Source organism: Hypomesus transpacificus, chromosome 13 (genome assembly GCF_021917145.1).
Source record: "Hypomesus transpacificus isolate Combined female chromosome 13, fHypTra1, whole genome shotgun sequence".
Taxonomy (NCBI): domain Eukaryota; kingdom Metazoa; phylum Chordata; class Actinopteri; order Osmeriformes; family Osmeridae; genus Hypomesus; species Hypomesus transpacificus.
Window position 1 is genome coordinate 3,742,133 of NC_061072.1, and position 15,377 is coordinate 3,757,509.

Below are 15,377 nucleotides of genomic sequence, written 5' to 3' on the forward strand. Positions count from 1 at the left end.
GTTTGGACGGTCGTTTATACTTGAGTTTATAGTCATTAATATTATAGTTTTTAACAACCTTATGTTCTGTTGCAGGCACAAATAAACTATGGCCTATTGCACATAGTTAGTAGCAACTAACAGTAGTTAGTTGCTACTGTTTGATAAGCCGGCTAATATGTGTTATTATTTTAGGTTACTCATCTCAGTTTCGCGCTAGGATTTACTCCTGAGAAGTGCACCTCGCAAAGTAGTATAAATGAATCTTTACAGCAGTCTCTAACATGGAGCACAGAAGGAACAGGGGTTCAGGGGTGTACCACCCGGGGAACCATTTAATGTATGCCTACATTTCTATACACATTGTAAAAGATTCCAATTGAAAATAAAAGACTAAACCATTGACAAATTACAACATTTCTATTAAATCATTCGTCATGGATGAGCCAGAGACTATTGCATTTTCCTATTTCATTGGGGGGAAGTTGATTCGTATTTGGGGCGAGTGTTTTCATTTGGGGGATGTACTCATATAAGGCGGTATGGTTTGCACTTCAGGGCCACCGTAGAATCATCCACATCTATGATCAAACTAGAATTAGCGGAGGCAATTATGTTTTTTGAACTTCGTAGACGTATGACAGTAACTGTAGTGGAAACTTAATTTTGTAATGTTTGGTGAGTTTCAGCACTTTTCAGTTCGAATTCACCACGTCACAGTACCACACGAGACTTTGTGGACAGCCCGCACAATCTCACGTCAAGTTCATTTTTATACATCACACCGTATGCGTGAAAACCAGCGTACGCAAGCTTTTCGTCCGTACGCAACGTTTATACATGAGGCCCCTGATCTTTACCTGCTGCTTCAGGCAGCTCTTCTGTAAGGCGCCAGTGGGCTGTCCAAGGATCAGGCAGTCTTGTCACTGCTGAGTCTGATTAAAAAGGGGAAGGCAGATGTCTTCCCCCCCCCGCTTCAGATCACAGGGAGATACTTGGATTTATTTGAATAAAGGGCAGCCCCTCCTGCCTCCCCCCTCGTCTCCCACAGCACCCGAGCCAGGATCTGGCTTCATTAAAACCTGGCGACAGACTCTTTAACACGTCTGCCCAGAATTACCTCTCTTTCTCTCCCACCCCACCCCTCTCTCTCTCTCTCTCTCTCTCTCTCTCTCTCTCTCTCTCTCTCTCTCTCTCCCTCGCTCTCCCTCGCTCGCTCTCTCTCTCTCTCGCTTGTTCTCTCTTTCTCTCTCTGTCTGTCTCTCTCTCACACACACAGATGATTTGGCTTGTTTATTTTCATGAACACGCATTGAACTCGTCCCACCTCCACCTGGGGTATTTACTTCCCCTCCAGTGGGTGCTTCACACCTGTTTTCCTCAGCACAAGGAAACTAGGATGACACTTGCATGCTGTTTCCCATGGGCGTCCAGGTTCACACACACACATGACACAGAGTCCTCAAATTCCCCACTCGGAGACAAAACACGGTGTTAAATCACATTAAATTGAGCAGTGTGGACCGTCACTGAAGGCCCGTGGGCTGAAGGTGTGGCGCCCATCTTAGTCCAGGGTGTTTTCGGTGTGATTCCTAATCAATTGTACCATAGTCTATTATAGCGTACCCAGCATTGCCTTGCCCTGCCTAGCCTTGCCTAGTGAAGTCTAGCTCTTTAAGTTTAATTACACCATGAGGCTTGTGCTGTAGTAGTCTATTAAATGGCGTCCAGTTCAGAACAGTTTTTATGCAAAAGGTTCTTCTTATTTTTAATCTTATTAAAAAGGGTTGTTGAAATACATTTCTGTCAATCCCAAAGAGTCAAAATCTTGTCTTGATCCACCGTCTCCCACATCCCTGTATCAGCCTCTTTGTGCTCCGAAGGCTCCTCCCTCCGTCTTAGACCAGTCTTTCCGCAGCTGCAAGCCCAGCGGCAGGGAGGCCTCCTGGGGCATGGGTTAGTCCCAAGCACCCTACTGTACCACACATCCCCATACTGGAGCAGACATGAGAGTCATATCTCTCTCTTTCTCCGCATCCCTGCCCCCCCATTGATACCCCGGTGCCGCCTGATGATTCATCCTCGTTATGTTCCATCTGTCTCCCCTCGTCCCCGAGCCACAGGTGTCAGAGCCCCCCCCCCCCCCCCCCCCCCCCCCCCCCCCCGCCCCCCCCTCAAATAAGGCCTGTGACGGATTCTGATAGGCCGGGGACCCTAGAGGATACTCCATCCCGCCGTGGCCCTGCTTGATGGGCTCTGTGCTCTGAGATGGGGGGCCGGAGGACCCAGAGCTGGGCATGGTGGGAGGTGCTCAAGGGGCTCGTGGGTGGGGGCGGGGTGTTGAGAGGGGGTGCACCGTGGGGGTTGGGGGGGGTGGTGAGAAGGGGGGTTTTGTGGGGGCAGAATTTATTTTCCACAGAGCTGAACTCGTCCTGCCATCTTAGTTTGAATTTTAAATGATTCTGTATGTTGGCTTTCCCCCCTGTTTCCAGACACATTTGTGAAACGGACTTCTAGATTGACAATGATGTGCACACATGTGACAGAAGGTGTTTTAATAAACTGAGATGTCACTCAGATTGGAGCCCTGCAGTCTGACCGTCTCTCAAACGCGACTTTACTGCCCAACTCCCAAACAGGAATTACACTGTCTTTCTCCTCCTTATACCTGAATCATTTTCCTTGATTAAATTCAGAGTATCTAATAAAACTCTTTTATGCACTTTGATTTGACGTGGAGTACTATTTTGGTAAATCTGGGAGCTGATTTATACGTTAAACCGTATGTGATGCGAATGATGATCTTAAAAGTTATTCATGCTGGACTGTTGTTAATGGAACATTCTCTTCTCTCATCTTCTCAGGAAAGGGCTAGAATCAGTGAATTGAGTTGAGTGAATTGTGCTGGAGGGAACTGGCATGTCATTGTTAAGTATATTGTCTCTCTCATCCATTTTGCCCCCTCATCCTTCTCTCCTCCCTCCTTCCTTCACCCTTTCTGCACCCTCCCTCTCTCACTTCCCTTCCCTTATCCTTTCTCTCATCCTCCCCTCCTCCCCCTCCTCTCTAGTGGACCTGCTGGGCTTGCTGAAGTGGCGGTCCAACACCAGCCTGCTACAGCAGAACCTGTGTCAGCTGATGAAGGTGGAGGGGGGTGAGGTCGTCAAGGTGAGCCCGCAGCCTACACCTTCCAGCTCAGAGCAGCACTTTTCTGGGTGGGTGGGGCTGGGTGGGGGGCGCTTTAATCTGGGTTATTATTTTCCCCTCTGTCTGCGCTAGTGTTTTTGCAATGTAATGCCCAGCCAGAGAAGCCCAGCTAATGACGGCTCTGCTAACAGCCGCTAGCAGCTGCTTCCACAGACATCCTAATCAGCGACCCTACACGTTCATCCCGACGCCAGACAACTCCTTCCTTTTTGGCAGCGGCTCCCGAAATTGATTTAATTCCCCGCTCACCATCGCAGGAACGGGAGCTTGTTCCACGGCTGGCAACAGCCCGGAAATGGAAATGGGGCGGGCTGTGTGCAATGTCGCAATGCGAGCCCCCGTCTCCAAATTATAGGCCTGCCTGTTAAGTGGCCAGCGGGAGGTAGTTAAATAAATCAGTCTGGAGACGGGTTGGAAAAATACTGAGGACTGTCTCTCTTTCTTATCTCCCTTCTCCCTTTCTCTCTTCTCTCTCTTTCCCGCTCTCTCGCTCCATCTCACTCACTCCTCTCTCTCACTCCCACACCCCCCCCCCCCTCTCTCTCTCTCTCTCTCTCTCTCTCTCTCTCTCTCTCTCTCTCTCTCTCTCTCTCTCTCTCTCTCTCTCTCTCTCCCCCTCCCTCTCTCCCTCTCTGACCTTCGATCGCCCAGATGGACTCAACCACAGCTGGGCTCTCTTCATTAAACCATAGGGGGGTGATTACCGCTATCAGCAGGGCAGCTCGGGCCGTTAGTCCCCAAAGACAGTACGCAGACGTACAGAGGTCTGCTCTCAGGTGCTGCGCTCACCTCCACTGTGGCATTTCAGGACACATTTTCATAGCTTTGCTGGATGGGTATTAAAACCAGAGGGATTATTACTCGTGTCCTAGTCTCACATCGTCCCAAGAGTTAATATTTCTGTCCCCAAAACACCTCCGCCCCTTCTCGTTAGGCAACTTCAAGTGATGGGATCATAATAAGCGTTGAGTGTGCACGGTGACAGGATCATAATAAGCAGATGTGCTCTCACTCGCCCCTCAGAAATGTCTCTGCCTCTTTTTGTTGGAATGTTTTTCCTTGAAGGCGCGGCGGGTTTCTCAAAGTTGAAAGTTGCCTGAGGTCATATCGACGACATGTTGGCAGCTACTCTCAGAGAGTTGTGTTGGTGTTTGTGTGTGTGGGGTGGAGGTGGTCAGGTTCTAACTCTAACCCCACCAAGTTACTTGTGATAATGGCCTGTGAGTGATGACTCGTTCACAGCCTCTACAGGAGTGGAGTCTTCCGTCTCTTAATAATTTTGAAATTCAACACTGCCTCTCATCAACATGAGTTGTCATAGCAGAGATATCAATTGTCATTGACATTTTTGTGCTTGACATCCTTCTCTTATTGTGATTCCTATACATGAGCCTCTTGATGCGAATTAAGTTGAAATGCAAGGTTTTGTTGTTGAAGTGCCTTTGGGCCATGTGTTACTGCGTGTGTCATTTGTCACCAGCTGTGCTTCCTGAGTGTCCTTTATCCATCCTAACAAGTGCTTTCTCCTGCTCTCAAATGACTATGCTAGTTACAGATGGCTCCATGTAATCTGAAGTGGCAGAGAATGGAATTGGGCAATTTCTATTTTCCCAAATGAATTTGTCATCCCAAAACTGTTCGATTTGGTTTAGTTTCGTCTCTGACACCGACAGCATGTCACGTCTCTGTTTACCCGAAAGTTTCCCTGGAAGAGAACATCCACTGATGTCACTGACTGACACATGCCCACGACCGACTTGATCTGTCTCAGTGTCTCATGTGTTTGTGTGTCTTGTTTTTCAAGTTTCTACAAGACACCCTGGATGCCCTCTTCAACATCATGATGGAGAATTCTGACAGCGACACCTTCGACACCCTGGTGTTTGATGCCTTGGTAAACGCCCTGCTTAAACAGTCTGATTCACTGTGTGCACTATGCAGGGCTTACCTTTATTTTCACTTGTTTACACTTTCATGTATTTATAGCAGATGCTTAAAAAAAAATGTATTTCATGTATTTAAGTACAGATCATAAGTGCATTCGATCATCACAGCCTTATAAATCTTCCATTACAAATACTTCTGAATGCGTACAGTGTGTTCGCTACTTTTTTGTGTAGCCGAGTAATCTATGACTTAGTCACATTCTGTCTGATGCTGGAGCTGCCTAGCCTCGGGCATGCCTGATTAGGAAACTATGCCAAGAATGCGCCTCAATACCTGGAAAGAATGTTGACTGTGTGCCAAAGGCAAATCCTGGGCTTTAATTAACCTGTCTTAACTGGGACCCCTACCTGAAGTTCCCCAAAATGCATTTCACAGAACGTACTTATTTCTGCTTTTCTACAACCGTTTATTTCTTATTGTCCCTTTAGTCTGTATATTGGTTACATTCAGTTCACTTTAGTTATCCCAAATGAATTAATTAGACCGTCTGCTGTCTATTATAGTTTACTCAGTCAGTGAGTATAATGTGTAGATACAGTATTATAGACATATTCCAGGTATAACATCAGAAGTAATTCCCACCCTCCCCTGCAGTGGAGTAGGCCCGTATCATCTTCAAGGTGGCTGAAACTCACTTAGTTACAATCTTAAATTGAAGAATAGATTAGTCAGCCGTTTTTCAAGGTCCATTTCGTTTATCTATTATTAAATCACCGTCCCTGCGTGTCTTGGTCGTCATCAAAGGGACTCCATTTCTGATGGACCCTCTTCTTCTTTTGATCCCCGTACCTTTCATGATACAACTTCATTTGCCGGAGGGAAATGAATGCTTGCACCCTCCTCGATGGACAAAAAAAGACTGAAAATGTGCACCCTATGGTGTGCTAGAATTATCTGGAAAGAATATAAAAGGAAATTACTTTGGATTACTCACAATCTAAAATCCTTCTCCGTTTTTTCTTTTTTCTTTTTGTGCGTTCAGGAATAAAAGGTCTGTGTTTGCCACTGTTCACTGGGTTATGTTTGAATGACTGTGTCTCTATTTTCATGTTGACAGGTGTTCATAATTGGGCTCATAGCTGACAGAAAGTTCCAGCATTTCAACCCTGTCCTTGAAACCTACATTCGCAAGCATTTCAGCGCCACCCTGGCCTACACGTGAGTCAAAGAGCACGATAAAAGGCATTCAAAGATAAGGAGCAGAAAAGGCTTACAGTGATGTGGCAGAGTCTGCTAGGAGAGGATGAATCACTGAGGGATAATCCTGGCTAACCACCCTTATTACAATCACATCATATGTCTGTGTCCTCAAGCCTGTTTCATTTCACGAACCACCAAGCTATTTGATGTTTTGGTTCATTTTGGTGGCAGCTAAACTGTGTTAACTGGTGACATTAACCCAGATTATTGTATCCGTGTCGCAGGCATGGAACCTTCTAGATCAGGGGTGTCGAACTCCGGTCCTCGAGGGCCGCTGTCCTGCATGTTTTAGATGTTTCCCTGCTCCAACACACCTGATTCAATTAAAAGGGTTGTTATAACGACCATTCATTCGAATCAGGTGAGCTGGATCAGGGAAACATCTAAAACATGCAAGACAGCGGCCCTCGAGGACCGGAGCTCGACACCCCTGTTCTAGATGTAGACTAACACTGTCCATGTGCACAATCCTCTTGATGTAGGAAACTGACCAAGGTTCTGAAGAACTATGTGGAGAATGCAGACAAGCTGACAGACCAGCTCCTGAGGGCCATGAGGTCTCTGGAGTACATCTTCAAGTTCATTGTCCGCTCCAGGGTTCTGTTTAACCAGTAAGTCCAAACCCTCACACAGCTCCACAAGCTCACAGCGTAACTTACAGCTGTCATAAAACATACCCCCCCCACCCCACTTTCTTGTCAATTACTAAGACGTTAAACATCATGTCATATTATTTACAGATTAAAAATATAAAAATAATAATACAAATATATATATATATCTTTGTATGTACAGTCGTATGCAAAAGTTTAGGCACCCCTCTGAGGCTGCATGATCATTTCCTGTCTTCACCAAAAAAGATCAATATAATATTATAATATTCCTTTTCTAGTTAACACTGAGTGCTGGGGTATTTTCCAGACAAAGATATTTGGTGTAGCAGTATTCAGTTGTGTGAAATTAAATCAAATGTGAAAAAAAGGCTGTGCAAAAGTTTGGGCACCCTTATCATTTATTTGATTTGAATACCTCTGCCTACTAAATGCTGATTAACTGCAACATATAGTTAGTCTGATTAACTCGTTAAGCCTTCAATTCCATAAAAAGGTGCATTCAATCATTAGACAGGGTATTTAAGTTAGCCAATTGCAAGTTGTGCTTCTCTTTGATTTTCCTCTGAACAGTGGCAAAATGGGGGCATCAAAACAGCTATCAAATTATCTAAAAACAAAGATTGTTCAGCAGTATGGTTTAGGGGAAGGCTACAAAGGTTATCCTTGAGGTTTCAGCTATCAGTTTCCACTGTGAGGAATGTCATTAAGAAATGGAAGGCAACAGGCACAGTTCTTGTTAAGGCCAGAAGTGGCAGGCCAGGAAAAATAACAAAGAGGCAAAGGCGAAGAATGGTCAGAATGGTCAAGGACAACCCTCAGACCACCTCCAAAGACCTGCAAGGTCATCTTGCTGCATATGGTGTCACTGTGCATTGCTCGACCATTCAGTGCAAATTGCACAGAGAACAGCTGTATGGGAGAGTGATGCGGAAGAAGCCTTTTCTGCACACGCGCCAAAAAAAGCCTCGCTTGAGGTTTGCCAAACTACATTTGAACAAGCCAGGCTCATTTTGGAAGTGCTGTGGACTGATGAGACAAAGATAGAGTTGAAAATGTATGGGGTGACTTGAAGCGGGCTGTCCACGCTAGGCACCCATCAAACCTTACTGAACTGGAGATGTATTGTAAGGAAGAATGGTCCAAATTACCTCAATCCAGAATCCAGACACTCATCAGAGGATATAAAAAGCATCTAGAAGCTGTTATTTTTGTAAAAGGAGGCTCTACTAAATATTAATGTGAATTTTCTGTTGGGGTGCCCAAATTTATGCAAGTGTCTAATTCTCTTATGAGGCGTATGACATATTTTCTGTTTATCAAATAAACCTAATTTCACTGCTAAAATATCACTGTCCATGACGTATGTGTATATATATGACAAAGACGTTCCTCATCCAAATGCCCAACAATTTATAGATGAAAGTAATGGAGATTATCAGGGGTGCCCAAACATTTGCATACGACTGTATATGTTTTTAACTTGCAGTCTACTGTACAATGTTATAGTTTGCAAGTGGCAGATCTAGGTGGTAAGCTAAAGGTCGTGCAGTGTGCCAACTCAGGGGACGTTTGTAATTGGCAGAGGAGGGTGTTAAATGGATGATAATGTTATAAAGATGGCGGACGGGCACTAGCAGGGGAAGATATATGACCCCCACTCTAATTGAGTGTGTTGAATTTGATTGGCTTTTCTCCCTCGACTGGAGGACAAATTGTCCTCTAACTCCCAAACCAGGCCAGGGTGACTGGCCTGGTTTGGGAATGGCCTGCCCCCCCCCTCCCGCACACTCATCTGCAACTCAATGTTGGGGTCTGTGTAGTGATCCTGTATGTCCCGTGGGCAGGGGTGTCAAACACAAAAAAATCTGCAAGGGCCACACTGGGAAATTAGAATCATATCAAGAACAAGATATATTTGATATACAAGATATGTCCAAGGCTATATGTCCCATGTAGCCTTCTCATATGCAATTTTGTCCACACCATGCCCAAAAACCTCTAGCAAGACTGACATTTGCAATTGCTTGTCATTTGTTGGTGCATACGCCTATGATGACGCTAACTTTTTACATCGTTTTTCTGAAAATCTCTCCTGGAACCTCCATGATTTGACTTTTTCCTCAGCTATGACGATACTCGCATTTACAGCTCCATCTCTTTGAAATTTGGCTTGAACAAACTTATTTCATTTTTTTACATTTTGCTGTAGCTACATACCTTTCTCCAGTTCAGCAACTTTCTGAAGCCTGTGTGTTCCCTTTCCACCTCTCAGCATCTCTTCTGGTTTGTGGTTTCAAGAATAATGACTTAAGTTATAGCCTATTATATGAAAATGGAGATTGTCTCATGACAAGGCTCACAGGCTCCTGTAGACACTCGGTAGTAGTCTACAGGAGCAAGAAGAAGTACTCAGTTTCCCACTTCTCTTTAAATTGTCTGCCTTCAAAGTCTGCTTTCATTTCATGTGTCCTTCTGTTAGCTAGCCTGCAGGTGCACTGGAGGCATGCCTGTCTGTTTGGTTTGTTGTCGCTGTGCAGACCACAGCTAGGCTAACTACAACTTGGCGGGCCAAAATGTGTAAAGAACCTAATTTGATATGCTGGCCACTTAAACATGTGCAAGGGCACGGATTTGGCCTGCGGGCCTTGAGTCTGACATAAGAGCCCTAGGATTTCTGTTAGTGGCGCTCAAAAGGAGAGAACGATGCTACAAATTGAATGATTTCTTGTATACTGTTGGTGAGCGACCCCAGCCAGTTTTTTATTGACAGCAGAACAGGCCTTCGTTTAGGAAACATTGAAATCTGATTTCTGCTCCTTTCGAAACCGTTCAAAGAACATGGTAGAAATGAGCTGCTTCTAGTTCCAATCTGCTTGCTGTAAGAGGTTATCTCCCCCAGTCCATTGGCAGGTCATAAACAGTCTTAAAAGTACAGATACCGCAAGTTTGATTTAAAGCTTGTTATTGAGTGTGGAGGGAGGGTGTGGGAGGGCGTGGGGCAGAGGTGGCAGGGGTGGGGGTGCTCATAGAGAAGCCAACTTTGTGTTCCAGTTACGTGTTTTTAAATGGGCGGCAGGGTTTTGTCCACTCATCCTCGCCGTGTTTGAGTCCCGCTGTGCAGAGTGGCAGGCCTGTTACTTAATCACACAGATTGGAAAGACAGAGGGCAAGCGTGTCCTTTTCCTAGCTGCCAGACGCTGACAATCTCAGGTATTCTGTCTGCCTCCTCTACTCTTCTGGCATGCCAGAGCGGAGTCGTTTGTGTCGATTATTTTGGCGACGGGCAGGTGCTTTGGGTTCCACCCGCTTCGTTTTAAATGCTAATTTGACCACCAAGGATGATGAACGTATTTAGGCGTGGCAGATTTGCATGGAGCACACGCATGCTAGTTTGCAAAGCTTCTTTTTTTTCCAAATGCAATAATTCTACCTTTCGCAACATTTTACAGGCTGTACGAGAACAAAGGCGAGGCAGACTTCATGGAGTCCTTGAGGAACCTTTTCACGTCCTTCAACGACATGATGAACAGCTCTTCTGAGAACACTGGCATGGTGAAGGTAAGGCCCTGACTCCCTGCAAGGTGCCAGCACTTCTCCTAGTGTGTGTGTGTGTCCTAACTTCTGTCTGTGTTCACCGTACAGTACAATTGTTCAGCTTCATGAATACATGTTTATATCATCTGTCATTACACAAGTCTTTTTTATTTTTTTTACCATCTGTTTTCAGGATAGATGCTGTCTTGTCTGACAACATTGTTAGCTACTGTTATTAGTTTTGTTTCCAGATTGTACTTAATGTGCTTGCTCTGTTCTGGTTAAGGGCCCACAGTCTCTTGCTGTGTTACCCTGTCTGTACTCCCTCTCCCCTCTGAATATGTTTCTCTCTCTCTTTCTCTCTCTCTCTCTCTCTGTGTCTCTCTCTGTCTCTCTCAGTCTCTCTCTCTGTCTCGTGTCTCTCTCTGTCTCTCTCTCTGTCTCTGTGTCTCTCTCTCTCTCTGTCTGTGTGTCTCTCTCTCTCTCTCTGTGTCTCTCTCTCTCTGTGTCTCTCTGTTGGAACTCTCTGTGAGCAGTCTCCCTCCCTGTGTTGCACTTGCTTTGTCTGGATATGTTCATCCTGTCTCTTTCTGTGTGTCTTGTCTCTGCGTGTTATTCTGACCTTGCCTGTCCTGTGACCCGGGGTTTCTCTGGGCGTCTCTTCTTTAGCTTCTTCTCAAGGTATTTCTGACTGCGTCTCAACTCTCCTCCCTCTCCTCCTCCTACCGTCTCTCTCTCTCTCTTCACGCCTCCATCCCCACACAATGCCTGTCCTCTACCTTTCTCCAAGCTTCTCTGGAGCACAGTCATACTAAATTGTCCTTCACCCGAAATGTTATGTGCACTCCATTGCTTTGGTACAATAAGCAAGCAAACCAACACACACTCATGCACAGATACACACACACACACACACACACGTATGCAACGTGCGCGCACACAAGCCCACCACCACACAGACAGTGACCAAGAGTCACAGCTAGAGAAGAAGCCTTGAATCAATTAGGGGGCAGTTGGTGTGTAATTGGGTGTAGATTTTAGCTGAACTGTCAGTAAGTCAGTAAATTAAAAATTGATGTAGGGGAACCACAGCTAGGGGATCTGGCTTCGCCTAGCAGAGGCAGCTGGACCACAGGGAGTCTAAAAGCAGCCTGAGTGGAACCATACAAAGTCCAGCTCAACATCTGGAGAACCAACAACCACCCAGCCCCTTGCAAACCAAGTTTGGGCCCATGAAGAGATTGCAGTTTGGGCCCCGCCTCCTCACAATTTTTGTTATTTCAGGTTTTTCATTCAACACATTTTCATTCAAAGCTTTTGGTGTACCCCCCCTCCCCCCTCCCCCCCTCCCCCCCCCCCCCCCCCTCCCCTCAAAAATTGTGAGGAGGCGGGGCCCAAACTGCAAGGGAAGCCCTGTGTGGCTGGAAAAGGATGTGCAGGTACATTTACATTTAGTCATTTAGCAGACACTCTTATCCAGACGACTTGCAGTAAGTACAGGGACATTCTCCCCGAGGCAAGTAGGGGGAAGTGCCTTGCCCAAGGACACAACGTCATTAGGCACGGCCGGGAATCGAACTGGCAACCTTCTGATTACTAGCCCGATTCCTTAACCGCTCAGCCACCTGACTCCCAGGTACTTGGAGTAGGTTATCAAATCACAGCCAGGAATGAACCCCTAGATGTGAGCTAGTGGAGAGCGTCTCGCTCGCAATTGAACGCTGTCTTTGAAATCAAGCTTTGCGCCCCCGCAGATTGGCAAGCGAGTGGGCGTGAGTTCTCAAGAAAACGATGATCACTGCGCCCAAGAGGCTTGCTGCTGTCTGGTTGTCTAGACAACACCGCTTGTAAAGGCAGAAAAATAACTATGTTCAGAAATGTGTATTTCTTGTTAGGAAAAAAACTGATATTATGCCCAAGTTTAGTGATTACTCATGTCGTCCGAGTGCTTTTTTGTAGGCTAAAAAACTCAAAAAAACTGATCATGGGTCATTTTGTAATTATACGTTTTTAATTATAATAAGCACTTAAGTATTGTATGCTCTTTTATGCTTGTAGTCCACTGCATCTTGGCCACAATTATTGTACTTTGAATTTTCATTTAGCTTTATATACTTTTTCTTTTTTAAAGATGCACGGTTTTGTTTTGTTTAAACACTGGGCTCAAGGCTGGACTGGCCATCGGGAGAATTTCAGTTTCCACAGAAAAAATTCCACAGAATAAAACGATTTTAAGTTTGTTAAGTCACTGATAAGTAAGCTAATAGGCTACACTATTTTTTTATTTAAATAAGCCCATGATCAGACCGTGCATCAAAAAGTGCTGTTTTCAGTTGTCGCATACTCTCTTTCTCTCTCTTACACCAGTGTGTGTAACAAAGCTGTTGCCATGGAGACAACCCTAAACAATAATTTATTGTTGTGGAGGGAGTTAGCAAGATTAAAGGCCATATGGCAGGTTAAACACTACTGTTGATTAATGGGTACATGAAGCACTCAAGATAAGTTTATCATAAACTTTATCATCGTTTTTTTATGTTAGGATTAGCACATTAGCACAATTCGGCGATGACGTCACATTGGGGAGTCATGGACCAGAGCAGCCTCAGCCTAGAACTAGAACTATGGTGACTGACTGGGATGAAGAAGAGGTGGCAAGAACCACTAATGTATATGATGGCCCGCAGCCGTGTAATTTTGAACCAAGTAGACATGAGAGTGCAAACGAGTAATTGCCGAGACCTGATGGCTGTCAAGGCCAATTAAATGGATGGTCCGAGGAGAATAAGTGGAGAGTTGGTGAAGTGTTGTAGTGAGTTGCTATCATTTAGCAACGCAGCAATGAGCTCTGGAGCTAGTCTATGAACAGCAGTGCACAAATTTTAAAAAAAATGACTGCAGTGAATAGCACCGAGTGAAAGTCAACGTTTTCTTTATATCTAGTGACAATGATCATTCAGGGCCTGACCTTTGGACAAGTAGCCTACATTTACGTTTCACTTTTCCATGCACAAAAGTTATGTCCGGGTAAAGATTGTGCCTTTGACCAACAAAGATGAGCTGTAATATTATACAAATTTTAACAATTGAGGTGTTATATTTTATTTTATTTGTTACATTAAACATTTACACAATTTCTGCAGAATGAAACACTTACTGTTATCTACTGTATTGCAGCTTCGTCCCAATATCTCTACAGACCGTGCAGCTAATTTAATGCTCAACACTTGAACGGGGGCTTATTACTTGAAAGGAATTATTTACTGTGTCTTCTCAGTTACATTATCGGGGCTTGGAAATACTGTGACTTGCTAAAGTAGGCAAATGGCTAGTAGAACATAACATTTCATAATAATTTCAGTCAATCAAACAGCTGCAAGACCCAGTGAAATATTATATAGCCTACAGCTAGCAAACATTAGCTAGCATCTCTAACGACATTGGCTGACTCAACTTGGGTAGGCTATCCTCAGTATATGCAAGCTGGCCAGTGCAAATAATAGGCCTACGGCATTTTATTTTGTTTAAGTTCAAACATGTCCAGTGAGGCAAGTACCTTTCTCTTCCATTTGCCCTACAAAACAATCGACTTGTCCCGGACAATGTCGTTAGCTGTAGTTCAGATAAGTAGATAGTACCGGTAAACTTATCTAAACTCCTCTTCTGTTGGTATTCACTCTCGGTTGAGTTGATTGGATGATTGCACTCTCCCATAGTAATAAGGAAAAAACAACACATATTGGCCATTTTTACACTTTATTCATTTTACACTGTCAGGGACCTCAGTAGCGTGTGGAAGATCCATACGCAGCCATAACAGCTTGGCACCTCCTCCTCATACTGGTCATCAGCCTGGTCACACACTGCTTTAGGATGGCATCCCATTCCTCAACCAGGATTTGTCGCAAGTCAGCCAAAATGTTTGCGTTGGTCACTCTGGCACGTACAGCACGCCCAAGCTGATCCCACTTGAAGCTCAAAACGAGAGTGAATACCAACAGAAGAATATTGCAGGGGATTTTGGCAGATTTTGGGCCGCTACCCACACGGTTAGCTGTGTTGCTCATTCCACGAATGCACAATCCTTAAGTTGTATATACCTCGTTGTAAAGGTGGCTAATCAGGCTTTCCAACGATGTGAAATATTGTTGAATATTGTTACTGAAGGGGAGGAATAATCAACCGAAATAACGTTTCCAAAAGGTTTTGAGGAGTTTAGATCTAGAACTAGAAGACATTATGCTATGGACTAGCTATGGGCAAAATTGCCAGTCCCACCTGTAAAATCCCACGTTAGATTTTAGTACTAATAGAGCCCATATTAGACATTCTCTGGTACTAGCCTAGTGTTTATTTCTAATCGATTTCAATGGTCTCAAAGCGGTCTTTGGTCTATTGCCTCGCCAATGTGACGTCAAGCAATGCATTGTGGGGTAAAGAAGAATGGTTGCAAAAGGTAGCTACTTTTTCGTATTATATTCCGTTTTGTGACACCCAACAACATCAAATACAATGGACAACAGTTTAAATGTTTATTACCAACAACCAAATAGCGCAAATTCGTTGGAAAAATTAACTTGCCATACAACCTTTAAGCTGATGCGAAAATGATCAAATGGATGGGAAAAAGATGCCAGGAGGAACTGAAAAAGCCAGGTAAAAAAAGAAAGATCGGTCACTTCATAAATCTAGGTTCCTGCTAGGGTGGGAAAAATATGTTTTCTCAAAAGCCCTGAATCTTTCAGGAAAAAATTGGGAAATAGTATATGAGTCCAACGCAATGTTTTATATTACATAAACCTCAAAAAACAAATTTGCACTGAAATTAATGCAAAAAAAATCTCACTTGCGCGCTATGCTCGCTCGCATTATTGTGAAGTTCCGATTTCACCTCAC

At 44.6% G+C, this 15,377-nt stretch overlaps 1 protein-coding gene across 1 annotated transcript in view; it reads left to right on the forward strand.

Annotated features, from left to right (window-relative positions):
* The window catches only part of dock1 (dedicator of cytokinesis 1), a 201,741-nt gene that overhangs the window by 63,520 nt on the left and 122,844 nt on the right, over positions 1–15,377 (forward strand). Inside the window, exons 19-23 of the mRNA XM_047032175.1 lie at positions 3,050–3,147; positions 4,991–5,080; positions 6,191–6,291; positions 6,816–6,944; positions 10,397–10,505. Of these exons, the coding sequence (XP_046888131.1) occupies positions 3,050–3,147; positions 4,991–5,080; positions 6,191–6,291; positions 6,816–6,944; positions 10,397–10,505 (527 nt within the window). The remainder of the gene's footprint in view (positions 1–3,049; positions 3,148–4,990; positions 5,081–6,190; positions 6,292–6,815; positions 6,945–10,396; positions 10,506–15,377) is intronic.